This window comes from Nuphar pumila, chromosome 17 (assembly GCF_984573655.1).
Source record: "Nuphar pumila chromosome 17, dmNupPumi1.hap1.1, whole genome shotgun sequence".
Classification (NCBI taxonomy): domain Eukaryota; kingdom Viridiplantae; phylum Streptophyta; class Magnoliopsida; order Nymphaeales; family Nymphaeaceae; genus Nuphar; species Nuphar pumila.
Window position 1 is genome coordinate 5,192,873 of NC_143265.1, and position 16,379 is coordinate 5,209,251.

A 16,379-nucleotide genomic window follows, 5' to 3' on the forward strand; every position below is an offset into this window, starting at 1 on the left:
CCAGCGTGAGACAGTTTGGTATCTTTTTTGCTCATCAAATACCGCAGGGTGGCATGATCCGAACAAACGATAACCTTAGAGCCCAATAAGTAAGAACAAAATTTCTCTAAAGCAAACACTACAACTAACAATTCCTTTTTAGTAGTAGTATAATTCATTTAGGCCTCAGAAAGGGTCCAGCTAGCATAGTAAATGACATGAGATCTCCGTTCAATCTTTTGGGAAAAAATGGCTCCAAATGCGTAATTAGACGCGTCACACATGATTTCGAAGGACACTGACCAATTAGAAGATCGGAGAATGGGAGCTGTGGTCAAGGCTTCCTTCAGAGATAAAAATGTCTTTAAACAGGCGTTTATCAAAATGAAACGACTGATCTTTCGACAACAGGTTACATAATGGTCTAGAGACTTTGCTAAAATCTTTAATGAATTGCCGATAAAAACCTGCATGCCCTAAGAATGACCGAATCTGCTATACTGAGGTCGATGGAGAAAGTTTGATTATAGACTCCACTTTGGCCTTGTCGACCTCGATCCCTTTCTCAAATATAATATGTCCAATAACAATCCCCTGTCTAACCATGAAATGACTCTTCTCTCAGCTAAGCACACGATTTGTCTACATGCATCATTTCAACACTCTCGCTAACTTTTGAAGATAATCATCAAATGAAGAGCTATAAACCAAAAAATCATCCATGAATATCTCAAAGACCTCATCCACCATATGGGAGAATATCACCATCATGCACCTTTGAAATATTGCTAGGGCATTGCAAAGTCCGAACGACATTCTCCTAAACATGAAGGTGCCATATGGATAGGTGAATGTAGTATTTTCCTGGTCCTCGGGGTGAACGACCACTTGATTATATCCTAAATAACCATCTAAAAAATAGAAATAATGTGGCATGTGAGTGTCTCTAAGATTTGGTTGGTGAACAGTAATGAAAAATGATCCTTTCGGGTTTCATTGTTCACATTCCGATAATCAATGCATACTCGTCACCCCGTGGTAGTCCTCGTGGGGACGCTCATTTATCATTGATGGTGATGGTGATCCCAGACTTCTTGGAGACAACCTGGGTTCGGCTCACCTACTGACTGTCAGAGATGGGATAGATGATCCCCGCGTCAAGCCACTTGACTACCTCCTTCTTCACTACCTCCTTCATGTGGGGATTCAACCTTCTTTGCATTTCTCTAGAGAGTTTGGCGCCCTCTTCCATGATGATTTGATGCATACAAAAAGATGGGTCTATCTCCTTCACTTCTGCCACAGACTATCCAATTGCTTTTTTATGCTCATGCAGGACCTGCAATAGCTGGCACTCCTGAGTGCTAGTAAGGTCTGCTAAAATGATGATAGGCAGATTCCGATCTTTGCCTAGGAAAGCTTGCTTGAGCAAAGCGGATAGAGGCTTTAGCTTAAGTTTAGGCAGACTCTCAATGAAAGGTCTCACAGGCTTCTTTGTCAAATTAGGGAGTGATTCGAATTGTCAGGTCCACTGCACTTCTCTTGTCAATCTATCAATCAATCCATAACTTTCTCCCTCGAGTGATTCATCCTCCTCCTTCTGAGAAGGAACACTCAACATCCACATCGGTTCTACTTTCACCAAGTCCTGAATGAAATCAACCTGAAAAGAAGCATCCTCTCCTGCAAGGCCCATCACAGTGTTGAAGATGTCCAACCTCATCTTCCTGTTGCCAAATGAAACATCCATTGTGCCTATGCGATAATTGATGCCCACATTGGCAGTAGCTAGAAAATGTTCACCTAATATGATGGGCGTCTGCCTCACTTCATCCACTCCCTCCATATCTAAAATGATAAAGTCAATAGGAAAGTAGAAGTCCTCTACCTTGACTAGAACGTCTTCAAGAATCCCTCGTGGGACCTTGATTGATCTGTCTGTCAGCTATAGGGTTACCAGTGTTGGCTTCATCTCCTTTAATCCGAATTTATCATAAAATAAAACTGACAAAATGTTTACACTTGCCTCGAGGTCGAGCAAAGCACGCTCGATAGTGATGTCTCCTATAACGCACAAGATAATCAGAGCCCCTGAGTCCTTGAGCTTAGGTGGAGTTTGATGCTGTAACACTACACTCACCTGCTCAGTAAGATAGATCTTCTTAGGCACGTTGGATCACAACTTCCTCTTCTGCGTATAAAGCTCCTTCATGAACTTTGTGTATGCAGGAACTTGCTGGATGGCGTTAAGAAATGAGAGGTTTATCTGAACGTTCTTAAAAATTTCAAGCATCTCTTGCATCTTCACCCCTTGCTTGCCGAACGACTTCGGTCTTTCTAGTGCCTCAGGAAAGGGGGGTTTGGGTATATAGGATCTGGAAGGCTCAAGTAAAGGAGCCCTCTCACTTTCTTGAGGCATCTCAGTAGGGATTGGCTGCTTATCACTTGACCTCTCACTTTCTTCTGCAGCCTCCCTTGCTTGATATTCCTTTCCGCTCCTAAGGGTGATAATAGCCTGAGCCTGCTCTTGATGTGTCTCTGTCATATGCAGGCCATGCATCGGCTCTTTCTCCCTATGATTAACCACTGACTGACTCAACAGTGTTCCTTCGCTTCGCCTGCTTAGCACCTCAGTGAGTTGTCCCATCTGCGTCTCTAATTTTACAATGGATTGAGTATGGTAGCTCAGGTTTGCTTTAATATCCGAGAAGCCTTGAAGCATCTTGTCCTCAAAGGACTAGCTAGAAGTAGGCTCTTGGGATTAAGGCTAACTAAAGAGGAGTTGGGCTAAAGGGTAACTGGGTCGCTGAAAATTCGACGGATAACCGCCTTGCCTGGGTTGGGTCTGGGAAGGGATGGGGGGTTGTTGTGGATTTCTCGATAAGAAATTGGGATGGTTTCGCCAACCCAGATTGTAGGTGTTCGAGAATGGGTTGGATGCGGGCTTGACGAAACCTTGCACCACCTGAGCTTGTTCTTGAACAAAGTTAGGGTACTATGACGCTATAGGGTAGTCGAAAACATGGTGTGCTAGGCTAGCACACGACGCGCACACCTGCATAGCTGGTGAGGGATTCGACAACCGCTGATCCAATTTTTGGGTCAGCATGTCGACCTTGTTTTGCAACTCAAGATGTGTCCCTAACTTGAAAATACCAGTCTTCTTCGCTCCAATAGGGTCCGATGTTGCCCTCTCAGTGTGCGAGGCCGAAGCGTGGTGCATCAATTTTTTTTCTAAGGGTCTCAAATAGGGCCCACAATTCATCCTTAGTCTTTAGCATGAAAGTGACCTCACAGGCCGCATTAACCATCTGACGATTCTTCTAAGTCAACCCATAGTAAAAGTACTGCACCTGTTACCAACGGAGCACCTGGTGATGGAGACAGTTTCAGAGAAAATCTTTCATCCTCTCCCAAGTCTCATGGAACTATTCTCCCTTAACCTGAGAGAAACTGATGATAACCTTTCAAAACTGTCTCGTCTTACCAATTGGGAAGTACTTCTTGAGAAACTCTTTCTGCATCTGTTCTCAAGCGATAATCTGAACCGTGTCTAAAGACTTAAGCCAGTGCATGATTTTATTCTTGATGGAGAACAAAAACAAGGTTAACCTTAACGCATTATCTCCAAAATTATTGATCCGCAGAGCAGATCTTGAGGAGCTCATCGAGATGACAATAGGGGTCCTTGTTGCTAAAGCCGTAAAAGGAGGGTAACATCTGTATGACACTAGCCTTAATCTCGAACTGATTCGCTCCTACATCAGGTCTCGCGATAAAGGAGGTGAGAGTATAAGCATTGGGAATGAAATACTCTCTCAGGCGACGGGTCAACTATTGATCTTCAGGCATGAGTCTGGGTCTACGGACTCTCCTAATGATGGACTCGGGGTCAAGTGAGTGTCACCCTTATATACACCTGAAGTAGAGACCAGTGTAGCAACCGTCCTAGGGATGGTTTTCTACTTACCTAGTGTGCGATCGCAATCAAACCACATCACAAAAGCAAGCAAAAATAAAATAAAGACTGAAAGCAGGAAATAAACAACCACACACTTGCACCCAAACAATTATTTTGCAAAAATCAAAGTATGTGCAAGGTACCAATCATGCACAGTCACCTATAAACGGGTAGCCTACTAGGTGGGCCAGACAAGAAAAGTAAACTTGGTTCTAGGGATAGCAAGCAAGATGGTTGTATAAATCCTTAATATAAAAAGAAACTAACAATCCTAATTAATCAGTAGAGAACATAAACTAGCAATCCTAAATAATTTACCAAAAAGAAACTAACAGTCCTAAATAAAACGTGAACTAAGAGGCAATAAAGTGAATACTCATTTTTCGATCACCGTTCCCCGACAACGGCATATGAAATATATTTTAAAGATGTAATTTTGATAAAATGTTTTGTGAAAGCCAGACACCAAATAATAAAAATCGGCTCACACTAGGGTGAGATCCCGGTCGAACTCAAGGAACATGATGAACAACTTTGTATTCTACAAAAATGTAGTCTTTATTGCCTTAAAATAAAAATAATTAACTAATTAAAATGAGTTACCCCCTGCAGAGGGCTCAAAAACAAAAATATAATAAACATGCCTTATTACAAACCCAATTAATTGAAAATGACCCTAAAACAAAAGAAAAAGAAAAAGAGAGGGTCTTCCTGTTGCTTGAGCTCTAGTCCCTTGATATATTGTTGCATCTCTCTGAATCAAAGAGCTACTAGTATTTGATATGTAGGCTCCTGTACTCTTTGCTCATTTGATAAGGGTTCTCTTGAGGGGCATTTTAGGAACCTTCAAGGGCTCAAAGGGCCTTTTGAAGGGCTATTTTTGCACATGCCAATGCTTCCTTGAAAAACACAAAAAGACAAAATACAAAACATATAAAGAGACTACCCTTAAATCTAAATCTAATGTTAGTTTGACAAGAACAAGAATAAAAAAGAAGTAAAAACTAATACTCTAACAAACTTTGTAACAAACTAAAAAAATTGTAACAAATAAACTAACATGTAACAAACAATCTAACAAACTATGAAACAAACCAAAAACTAAAATGTAACAAACTAGAAATACTTCAAAACAAACTAACTAATCTTGAAATAAAGAACACGCTAAATCTAAACTGACCAGATTTTTAAATTAGCTAATTAAGAACATGAAACATAACTAAATCTAATCTGACTCATTAATTAATTAAACTATTTTTAGCAAGTAGACTAATGCTGAAAAAGAAAACACAGCTAATGAAGGGAAAACATGAATTAGGTTATAACCAAATTAATTTTAACTAAAACTAAGACAGTCTAATTAAAATAAAAGCCTTAACTCTAAACACGAGTTAATTAAAGCTATAAGACAAGAAAGATCTAATCTAATGACCTAATCTAAAAAAGAAATTACTAATTCTAATTAACCTAATGTTGAATTATTCTGTTAGCTAATGAATGAAATAAAAAGAACAAAACATGAACTAAGCTGCAAATTAATCGATTATAACTAAAAAAATCTAAAACGAACTTCATTAACTATTAAAAAGAATAAAAAAATGAATCACCTAACTGCAATACTAAAACTCTAACATATACTAACTAACTAACGCACAAAAGAATCGAATGCTGCAGGGCTGAACACGGTTCAACGTCAATCACGTTGGTGCATGATGGGCACTCAATCGAACATGCTACGATGTTAACTAATGAATAGACTAAAAATAACAACTGAACATATTAAGCAAATATCTTAGATTCCTACCCTAAACACAAATTTAAATAAAAAAAAATACTCACTATTGAATGCAGCACTTACCAGGAATATGCAGGTTTGGAACGACGAGCATCAATCATGCTGGTGCATGATTGATGGTTGCTGATCGTTCCAGCACAATAAAAAAAATATGACAATGCTAACAGCGTGTCCACGCTAAAAGCATGTTTTGGCCAAAGGTAAATCGACCAAAAAAAAAATGTGCTGCAATTTTAAATAACACAAAACAAAGCACTAAAAAAATAACACTCAGCTATCCTAAATACACAATAATAATGCTGGAGTTAAACTATCTACCGTACTATGCTGAAAATAAATCTAGGGTACTTAACATTCAATTAACAAAATGGGAAAGAAGAAACATACCTCACGATTCATTTTTGATGAAGGGGTTGAGAAGAAGATCGACCTTTCTCCGAGTTGCACGTGCCTCCGACGATGGGGACAAGAGCGACAAATGGGATGAGAAAGCTAGAAGAGCAAAAGAGGAGAAAGAAAAAGAGAAGAAGAAGAACTAGCTGGGATTGTAAAGGGGAATAAGAGAGAAAAGAGAGAGGAAGGAAGAGGCTGGGCATGCAAGGGCGTAGCTAGGGGGGGCAGGACTGGGCTGTAGCCCAGTCCTGCCTCCCGAAACAGTTATTTTTTTTTTGTTTTTTTGTTTTAAAAGCCCAGTCCTAACCCAGCCCTGATTCCATATGAAATAGATTTTTATCCATTTTTGTAGCCCCGTCCAGCCCTGACTGCAGCAAATAGTTTGATTTGTCCATATGAAATAGATTTTTATTAATAATTGTAGCCATTTTTTATTTTATCTCAAAAAAAAATTTTTGGGGACGCTGCCCCCGAACCCCGGAGTATCGCACAAATAAATTTTTTTTTGCTACACCCCAGTTTGCCCCCCCCCCCCCCCCCCCCCCCCTCACATGAATCCTAGCTATGCCCCTGTGGGCATGAATCCCTAGCGGAAAGACGCCAACCTCTTCTTAATAATTAGATTTTATACTAAAAAACAAGGTTAAAACAAATTTTTTTAAAAACTCCCACTAAGTTTTAAAAATTCTAAATGCATACATTTCTAAAAACGTGTTTCAAAAAAACAATCCTAAACAAGATAAAATATTAGTTGAAAACTCTTAAACTAATTAAACTATAAATTAAAAAAAATCCTAAACTAATTAAAATACTAAAATAAATGTTGGGAAGGTTGAAATTGGCGTTTTTTCCTTATTTTTTATTTTAAAGCATTTTCTCGAAAAGAATTGACAAGAATGAGTTTTTGATGCATTTTTTTGATAGATCATGCATAAAAAAGATATCTAAAATACAAAAATTATTCATGATCAATAGCGTATGCTTCAACCCACAGAAATTCTGTACTTTCATGCATACAAGTTCCTTCAATGAGGGCAAGGGATAAGCCCCTCAGTTGAAGCTTGGTGACTCCCTGGGAGCAAAGGGTGCACCACGGGTTTATGGGATAGCAACCACAAGTTATAGATAGCATGACTAGATCTATGATCTTGAGGGTGGTTTATAAAGAAATATTATTTTTTAATATAAAAACGGAGAAAGAGATAGAGACATGAGTAAAAAGTGATAAGAAGCGAGAGGAAAATATTAAGCAAAAGGGAATTGATTTAGAAAAATGAGAAGGAAGCGAACTTTCCACTAAAAAAAATCTAGTTTCACATATTTTGGAAGCGGGTTTCCCAAAGCTTCCCATCCTTTCAAGAAAGCAAGGAGTTTTTCGCTTTTGAAGTGAGTTTGCCCATGCAGCAAGAAGCTTTCGGTAATTATGGTCTAAACCATAGTGGTAGTTTCTCCATATTAAAAAAGAGAAGATCTGATAGATGCACTTGGAAGAAGCAGATAAAATCAAAAGTGCCCTCAACAGCTTAAGGCAATAGTGTCGGTCTAGTGCATTGTTTTCTTGGTCGAAGTGGCATCGGGTTATACTGGCTTATACTTTCGGTGATCTCATGGAGTACTTTTCCTTCGGCTTTTATGTTGCCTTTAAAACATATAGCTAGAACATTGAGCTCTAATGGATATAAGTAGGTCAGTCAGCAGGTTCGGTTTGACCGACCGTGACCCAGATCGGGTCCTATAGGACCTGAGTTTGACCCCAATGAAGTATAGACCCAGTCCAATTAGTTAGTTGGGTCAGATCTGTAGGATCCAAGTAGTATATGGTACAGGTTTGGTTTGTAAAATATCAAACTTGACCAGGTCCGACCTCAATTCTGATTAAGATCCACAACTTTTTAATTATAAAGTAAAAACTTAATACTTTACAGGCCGGTCTGGCATATGTCATCCATTGATGGACCTCGATCTGGTTGGATCCAGACCAAGACCCGATATTGGTACCTCAAAGTCAGACGCAGATCTGGGTCCAGCCAAGTCTGGCACATGCCCGTTGGTACACATTCCATCTGATCTTTCTTCCAAATGGACTTGTTTAGTTTTAATGTTACTGTTGGTTTCTAGATGTGTTTATCACTGCTTTTCACTGGAAGAAAAGCTTATTATCACATTATTTATATGGAAGGACTTTAATTTTGTATTGTAAAAAACTAAGTATACCATGGCTACCAACAACCACATGCCATGGCACTTTATTTATTTATTTATTTTAAAGGCAAGCTGGTTTCATTGGGTTTTGAACTTACAATGTCCCGACACAAGGTGAAGTGTACTAGCTGCTCCTACCAGACGAGGGGAGCTCCTGTTGGTCCACCATTTGACACATTAGGAAGGCCTCTACGGGTAGAATCGGTTATTCCGGTAGAGGCTCTTATGCCTACTAGGGATGGCAGTGGAACGGGGGAAAGTGGGGCCCCGCCCCGCCTCGCCCCGTTTGGACCGGGGATGAAACGGGGATGGAGGGGGGGGGGGGGACGAAGGTTAAAATCCATCCCCGCCCGGGGGTGGAGGCGGGGATGGACGTGCACTTTTTCCCGCTCTGCCCCGTCCCCGCCTCATCACCGCCCCAACCCCTCCCTGACCACTTTTCCCCGCAATATCCCCCCCTCATCCCCATTTGAATCGGGGATGGAGGACATGAAACAGGGATGAAGGCGGGGATGGAGGATAAAATCCATTTCCCAGTGAGGATGGAGGCGGGGGGTGGAGGATAAAATCTTGAGGCGGGGCGGGGGTGGAGACCTTGTCCCCCGCCCCGCCCCACTGCCATCCCTAATGGCTACCCTCCCTCTCAGGGTGTTTTTGTCTTTTACTGCATTTTATATTTTTTTTTGTCTCTTCATGTTCCTTCCAACTCAAAGGAGAGAGAGAGAGAGAGGCAACATGGCAGCATTTAAAAGAAGATGCTGCCATGTCATTGGTCCGAAGATCCAAACTATGACTTAAGCCATCATGCATTGATAAGATTGTTCCTTGCGGTAGCCCCAAGGACCTTTCCACTGCTACGATTCCAAGCGTGACCCTTTAGTCCTTCCCTCCTCTTTAAAAAAGCCCGTTGCAGTCCCTCCTCAAGGACCTCGAGCAGCTCCTCTCGATCAGCGATGGCGGATTGGGCTCCCATTCTGATCGGCGTCATCCTTTTCATACTCCTCTCCCCGGGCCTCGTCTTCCAGGTACCGGGAAGCAACCGGCACGTGGAGTTCGGGAGCTTCAAGACCAACGGCAAGGCAATCCTCATCCACACCCTCATCTTCTTTGGCATCTTTACCATTCTCATCCTGGCCGTTGGTATTCACATCTATACCGGCTGAACGGGTAAACCTTTTTTTTTTTCTCTCTTTTGAGGTTCTTTGTGTGAGGATCTTGAGACTTGGCAAGATGTAAGGGGCTTGCTTCATTCTTTGTTTTGTCGGTTTTAATGGAAGTATTTGTATCTGGGTATATCTTGTTTTTGGTTTGGCTGAAGAAAATCGTTGTGTGTGAAGCAACCACTTATCCACCAAAATGGGATAAAGTGGGATATGTATCGGATTTCGGAGCATAATGCAAGACCGGGTTTGATCCCTTTTCTTCTAAACCCGATAAGTGAATTGGAATATCTTCTTTAGTGGGTGTTGGAGCGTTCAGATCAGGTCATTTGCCCAATGAGAATAATTCTCATTTGACGATCTTGACTGTCGGTTTAAATGCCTGTTCGCGCCCAGTAAAAGGTAACGGCGTGATGCCATTATCTCAATTCAAAATAAAAAAATAAAAAAAAGTAAAAAAGTAAAAAAAAAATCTACAAAACAGCTTCTCTCTCAACTTCATGAGAGCACCAGGGCACGTTTGAAAGAGAAAGACGTAAGAAAAGTGATGCAAAATGGAAAATCTTTACGACCTTTCCAAACGAGAGATTTTTTTGCTGAGAAAGTTTTTTTAAAGCCCCCACCACCAACCACCACTTTTGCTAGAAAGGTCTCTCTCTCTCTCTCATTGATAAAGCCCCCAATCGAGACGTGGTTAAATTTCAGCAAATGACTGCTTGGGAGCAAGAGATTTCAGCATTGTATCAAACTATGTCTTCCCCGGAGTCTCTATCTGATTCATACTTGCAAAGTTTGCAGGCCAGATCTATTGAGTTATCAACACTTTTGAAGAACTGGAGGGTCAAAGAGGAAATTAGATGGAAACAACGGGCAAGGGTGAAATGGCTTGCGGCCGGAGACGGTAATACTAAATTTTTTCACTCATATGCTTCTCATCGTCATAGGAGGAATGTCATCCCATCAATCACCATTGGGAATGTTTCGTTCCTTAATCAGCACGTTATTTCAGCTGTCACTCAGTATTTCAAAGATTTATATTCTGTTTCACTTACTGCGAATGGTGTCATTGGTCCTGTTTCTGTTGGTTCGATTCGGCAAGATCAAACTAGAATTATGCAAATGAAGTTCTCTGAAGATGAGATTTTTAGGGCAATCAAAGGTTTGTCAGGGTGGAAAGCTACAGGTTATGATGGGTTTCATGTGGATTTCTTCAGAATTTTTTGGCCTTGTGTGAAGCCTGATGTTATTAACATGTTTGATGAGTTCTATCGCAACTCCAGATTGCCTATTCAAACCCACTTGGCAATTATTTCTTTAATTCCGAAAGATGATGCTGCTACTGATATCTCTAGGTTTCGTCCGATTTCTGTTATGAGTGCCCTTTATCGGATGATTGCCAAGGTGTTGGCTAATAGGTTGAAGGTCGTGGCTCACCAAATTTTTTCTAACTCTCAGTTTGCCTTTATCCACAATAAGAGGATTCAACATTCATTCATCTTGGCCTCTGAAGTCATTCACTCCTTACATCTTAGTGGTCAGGCCTATTTTTCTCTTAAATTAGATTTTCATAAAGCCTTTGATTCTGTGCATTGGCCCTTCTTATTTCAAATGTTATCCAATTTTGGCATTGGTCGTTGTTTTTCTGGGTGGGTGAGGGAATTGGTCTCTAATGCTCAGGCCATGATTAAGATTAACGGCACTAGAGGTGGTCAGATCAAATTGGGGCGTGGACTAAGGCAAGGCTGCCCTCTATCGCCTTTGTTGTTCAATGTCATTGCTGAGGGTCTCGTGGTGTTGCTCAAGCGTGCTGCAGAGAAGCGCCTGATAGATCCTCTAGATCTTCCAGATTTTTCAGACCATATTCTTATTTATGCTAATGATATGATTATTTTTGGGTGAGCAAACGTGCAACAAATGCTTAGATTCAAGCTTATTATCCAATTTTTTCTTTCTCTTTCTGGGCTTTCCCTAAATGATAGCAAATGCTCTATTACTATGTTCAATGTTTAGTATCCTATGCTTGCAGCGGGTCAACGGATTTTCAATTGTGCAATCTCTGAGTTGCCGATGACGTATTTGGGCCTGCCGTTACAAGTGAAGCGCCTATCTTCCACTGCTTGGGCTCCAATTATTCAAAAAGTGAAAAACAAGCTTTTTTCGTGGTAGGCGTCTTATCTCTCCATTGCTGGCCATCTGACTTTAATCAGACATGTTCTTTCTTCTATCCTTGAATTCTTCATGTCAATGTTCGTGATGCCGGTGGGCGTGGAGAAGCAGATTTGTCGTTTAATGACGGATTTTCTTTGGTCTGGGTGTCAGCTTAAGAGTAAGCGCCATTTGGTTGGTTGGCGAACGTTGGTGTTACCTAAGCGTATGGCTGGCTTAGGTGTTTTTGCTCCAACAAAGAGGAGTATTGCTCTTGTGGCCAAGCAATGTTGGATGGCCCATCAACCAGGTTCTCCTTGTGCTCGTTTGCTTCATGCTAAATATGGTGCTCCTGATTTATCTAACTTTCGTCATGGAACCCGGGGGCTGGCGATCTCGCACTTGCGAAGCATGTGGCTGAGAGCCTTATCGTCCTTCAGAGATCAAATTGGGGATACAGGTAATTATGATCAGTGGTTGCATTGGGCTATTTTACCAAATGGTGCGTTCCACACCCATAAAGTGTATAGATCGTTGCTCCCCCCAGGGGCAGATTGATTCCCTGAGTGTGCGTTATGGGGTAAGGGCCCTACCCTAAGATCTCAGGTCTTGGCTTGGTTAATTTTGCATGATAGGGTTCAGACTCACAGTTATTTAAAGAAGTTGGGCTTTCAGTTCCCAAGTTGGTGTGTGCTGTGTCAAGCTGCTGAAGAAACTACTTTTCATTTATTCTGGTCCTGCCCAATCTTCGTGGCCCTATTTAATAGCACGTGGAGATCTCCGAACGTAATTGTTAAAGAGGAGTCTTTTGCGCTTGATCTGCTCCTAGGCCCTATTGAAATTAGACGTTGCAAGCGGTGGAGACTGATCTGGAAGACATGGTTGCTTACTACTTGGTGGTTTGTTTGGATGGCACGCAATGATGCTACTTTCCGTCAAATTCAGATCATCCTTAACAATCTTGTCCATAAAATCTTGGTTGATGTATACGCGATTCTACGTATGCATCTTAGAGACCTCTCCTTCCGTCTGAACAACGTTCACTCATCGGTGGTTCCTTCTTTTCCAGAGGATCCTGGTTGAGCTTGGCTTTGTTGTTTGTTGCTAGCTGGCTGTAGTTTCTTTTCCTTTTGCTTTTGTTTTTCTATATTTTAGTTTTGTTTTCTATTTTGTTGGGTTCAACATTTTGTTGATCTTCATGTGTGATAATGTTGATCCTCTCTCTCTCTCTCTCTCTCTCTCTCAAACCGTGAGAACCGTGAGAACAAGAAATAGGTGCCTAGCTACCATAAATAAATCCCATAAAATTTTCTATGCTCATGAAAAGAGGAGGCTTTGATCAACTAAGAATTGCCAGATGATGTTCATTTGCCCAGAGAAAAAAATCATGCGAGGAAACCTCTTAGGTTCCTTAATTCACAAATCTGTCTTAATGCATTTCTAAAGCAAAGCTTATATGGATTCCCATGTGGCAAATGTGGGTCTCATGAAATTGACTTGTTCAAGTTAAATTCTAGGAAAATGTCTATCTTTTGATCATTGTCATAGTAGTAGGAAATTGAGTTCTCTACAAAATCCTATATTTCCGGCGAAACAAAAAATGCAGCTTCCACCTTTTCTGTCCCCAATTTTGAAAGGTCAACTTGCACCTCATGTAATAAATGACGATAGTGAATGAATTATATAATGCTATGTTCTATCTCAAAGGGACATGTTCTAATTTCAAAAGTTTTTTTTGTTGCAGGAAAACGAAGATGTTGATCCATATGTTTTGCTGCGGTTCTTGATTTGGGCATGTAATGAATTTGGAAGAGATGATGGAATGTGTGACTTTGGGTTGGTGGAACTTTTGTCGCATCTAGTAGGCGGTTTTCTGAAGTGTGCAAATGTAGTCTTTTTTATTCTCTTATTCAGCTACGCAGTTGCTATGTTTGATGGTCAACCAAATGTTTGAATATTTAAGATTTATGTATATTGTGAATTTAGTAACTTATCTTAGATTTGGCTAATCTTGTCATTTTGTTATCTCCTCTTTCCATGTATGTAATATTGACTGTTATCCAATGGTTTGATCTCACATATCAGCCTTTTTATTAGTTCTCTTAATTTTCTTGGGTGTATGTATTTTCTATTGCAACATGTACATGTCTGCACATGCACATCTAGGTTCCTTGGAGCAGCCCTTTTTTCAACCTTTTGCAAGATTTTCATTATCTTATCTTTCCACCTTTGTTCCAATTTTTTCGTTTGGTTTTTCTCTGCAAGGTAGCCATATATGTGCATTAGATGTGCTTTAAACTGGTCCATTTACGAGTTGATGCACCACTTATTGTGCATATACAAGCAACCATTGACAGGAACACCAACCGTGTTGTGGAGGGTGGGTCTACCATCTTAAACTTTGTTGTGTTGGTGGCTGGATTGAAATTTCTCAATTGTTTTGCTAGTACATAGAACCGGTAGCCATGTATGTGCATTTGATGATGCTCAGCTGCAAATATGTTGGTGCCTTGAAGAGGTTCTCATTGACGGTCATGGTGACCTTAGAGGGGTGCTCACCTGAGTTAAGGCTGCAGAGTTTGGCAGTGAAGGCAGATGCTGTGTTGGTGTCATTGTAAGTAGGCAAGGCTAGCAATACTGTGGTGGTAGTGTTGTCAAAAGATCCACCTTGGGCACAGCCTTGAACTAAAAACAAATAAGCAAAGGTGTCCCAGCGTGAGAACATCTCTCAAAGGGAATAACCCCATGTTAGGCTGGGTGGGTTAATTCCCCTTTTAGCCGTCCTCTTTTCAAGCTACATTTTGGACTCAGAGAGGATCAGGGATGCTCATATCAGCTCAATTTCAAGTGGATCTTAGTAAGTGAACTACATCCACCATGAAGCTTTTACCCTGGGTAGTCGAACTATATTCAACTGTGACTCCACTATAGGAGACAACCAGTAAATAAACATGGGAATAATTGGTCCATTTTAATATTGAATGAAACAGACCAATGTGGTGACCTCATACTTGCATCAAAGGGGCTCCTTTTCACCGAACCTTTATAATAGGTTAGAGAGCTCCATATTTCTAGAACATGCAATGTGAAAGGTGGTTGGCATATCATAGGATTACTTGCCATGTTTACAACCAATCATTAGAATATGAAAATATTTTCATCAAGAAAATCTGCTATATATACCTTGTAGCACATATTTTTTCTCTAATCAAAATCCAAATTAAAGCATCATTGTAACACCTCGATCTGGTCCGGTTGATATTACTTCTCAAAAGGAAAGCATACAGAGTTCACAAAAAAAACATGGTTAATTTTTTTTTAATAACTCATTTTCTTTCTCAAAATTCATTATTCATAACACGTGAAAATAATGATTACATAACTATTCAATAACAAGAAAATAAACTAACAAGTACTCTGCTGCAAAAGTCGGAGTAGCCGATCACGTCTCGTCTGTGCTAGTGTTCCTGAAACCTACAGTTGCAATTATACATGAAGTGAGTCTACAACTCAGTAAAGAAAAATTATAAGCAAATAATGACTTTAACTTACAACTATAATGAGCTGTAAGCCCCCAGTCTGAGTTTGGTTTTCGATGCTCTACACAAGATATGTATGTTTTAATTTTCTTCTCTCGTTAACTCTTTCAATCAAACACTCACTTACACCAAACTATAATATTAGGTTGGTTATACCGGCCATAGCCGTCTATGGGCATAGTAACCCGTATAGAACACTCAAATTCTATAATGTTGGGCAGACTATAAACCATACACTCTCAGTGATCACCAGATACTATAGTGAAATAACAAAGAAGACCCCACCGGTAGCTAGCCGGAACGTCAAGCTCAAACTTAATCTTGACATGGTTCATGCTATATCCTAACCACAATGACTTTCAACCATTCATGGTTGTCTAGAGTCTCAAATACTGTGTGAATATAACCCTAAGACATATCTTAATTTTATTACATTGAAACATACTCTTTAAGTTCGTGTTTCACTCGTTCTCCCATGAGTAATATCATGAAATAATCACAATAGATCTCACTCTCAATCTCATAATGTCTAGGGTTCATACCTTGTATCACACTAAGCATGCAACAAAGTAGAGTCTCTATATCGTTAAATCATCAACGACCCACTCTCCATGGTGGCTATACTCTTGCTCAAACCAGGTAGTCCTTTCATAGGTCACTACTTTCGCGATTTAAAGGGTTATGCATGCTCATCTCAATGTTAAATTTACATGATATGACTAGATTTAAGGGATTTAATGTTAATCACAATCTCATCATAATATATGTTATTTGCAGATTATAATATAGATATGTTATCACAAAAATAATCTCTTTCTAATATGCACGATATATTATGACTAACATGTGCATATAATAATCTCAATGCAATAATTTTATTCTTGATTATTTTATGCATATCATGTTAATACTCAAGAGCTACATTTCTAAACATGTTAATGTGCAATATTAATCATAATATGCAACACAATATGGTTTGTTCATAACTCAGATTACTTATAATATTCCTTACATCGAATATAAATGTTGTATTCTGATCACAATTGAGTACCAAGAGTCTCTAACAATAGAATCTGATTATCACACAAACATGTTCATATTGATACACATAACTTTTTTATATTTTGATAAAATTATCAAAATACCCCTCTCGAGTTGACTCGTCAGACCTCAATTTTTGTGCTCTTGATTTGACCAAAACCAGA

At 39.9% G+C, this 16,379-nt stretch overlaps 1 protein-coding gene across 1 annotated transcript; it reads left to right on the forward strand.

Annotated features, from left to right (window-relative positions):
- The first annotated feature begins 9,283 nt into the window (after positions 1-9,283).
- On the forward strand, positions 9,284-9,493 carry LOC149811430 (uncharacterized). The gene has a single exon (XM_089992870.1). It carries the CDS (start codon positions 9,284-9,286, stop codon positions 9,491-9,493), a length of 210 nt encoding a protein of 69 aa, XP_089848996.1.
- Positions 9,494-16,379: the final 6,886 nt, after the last annotated feature.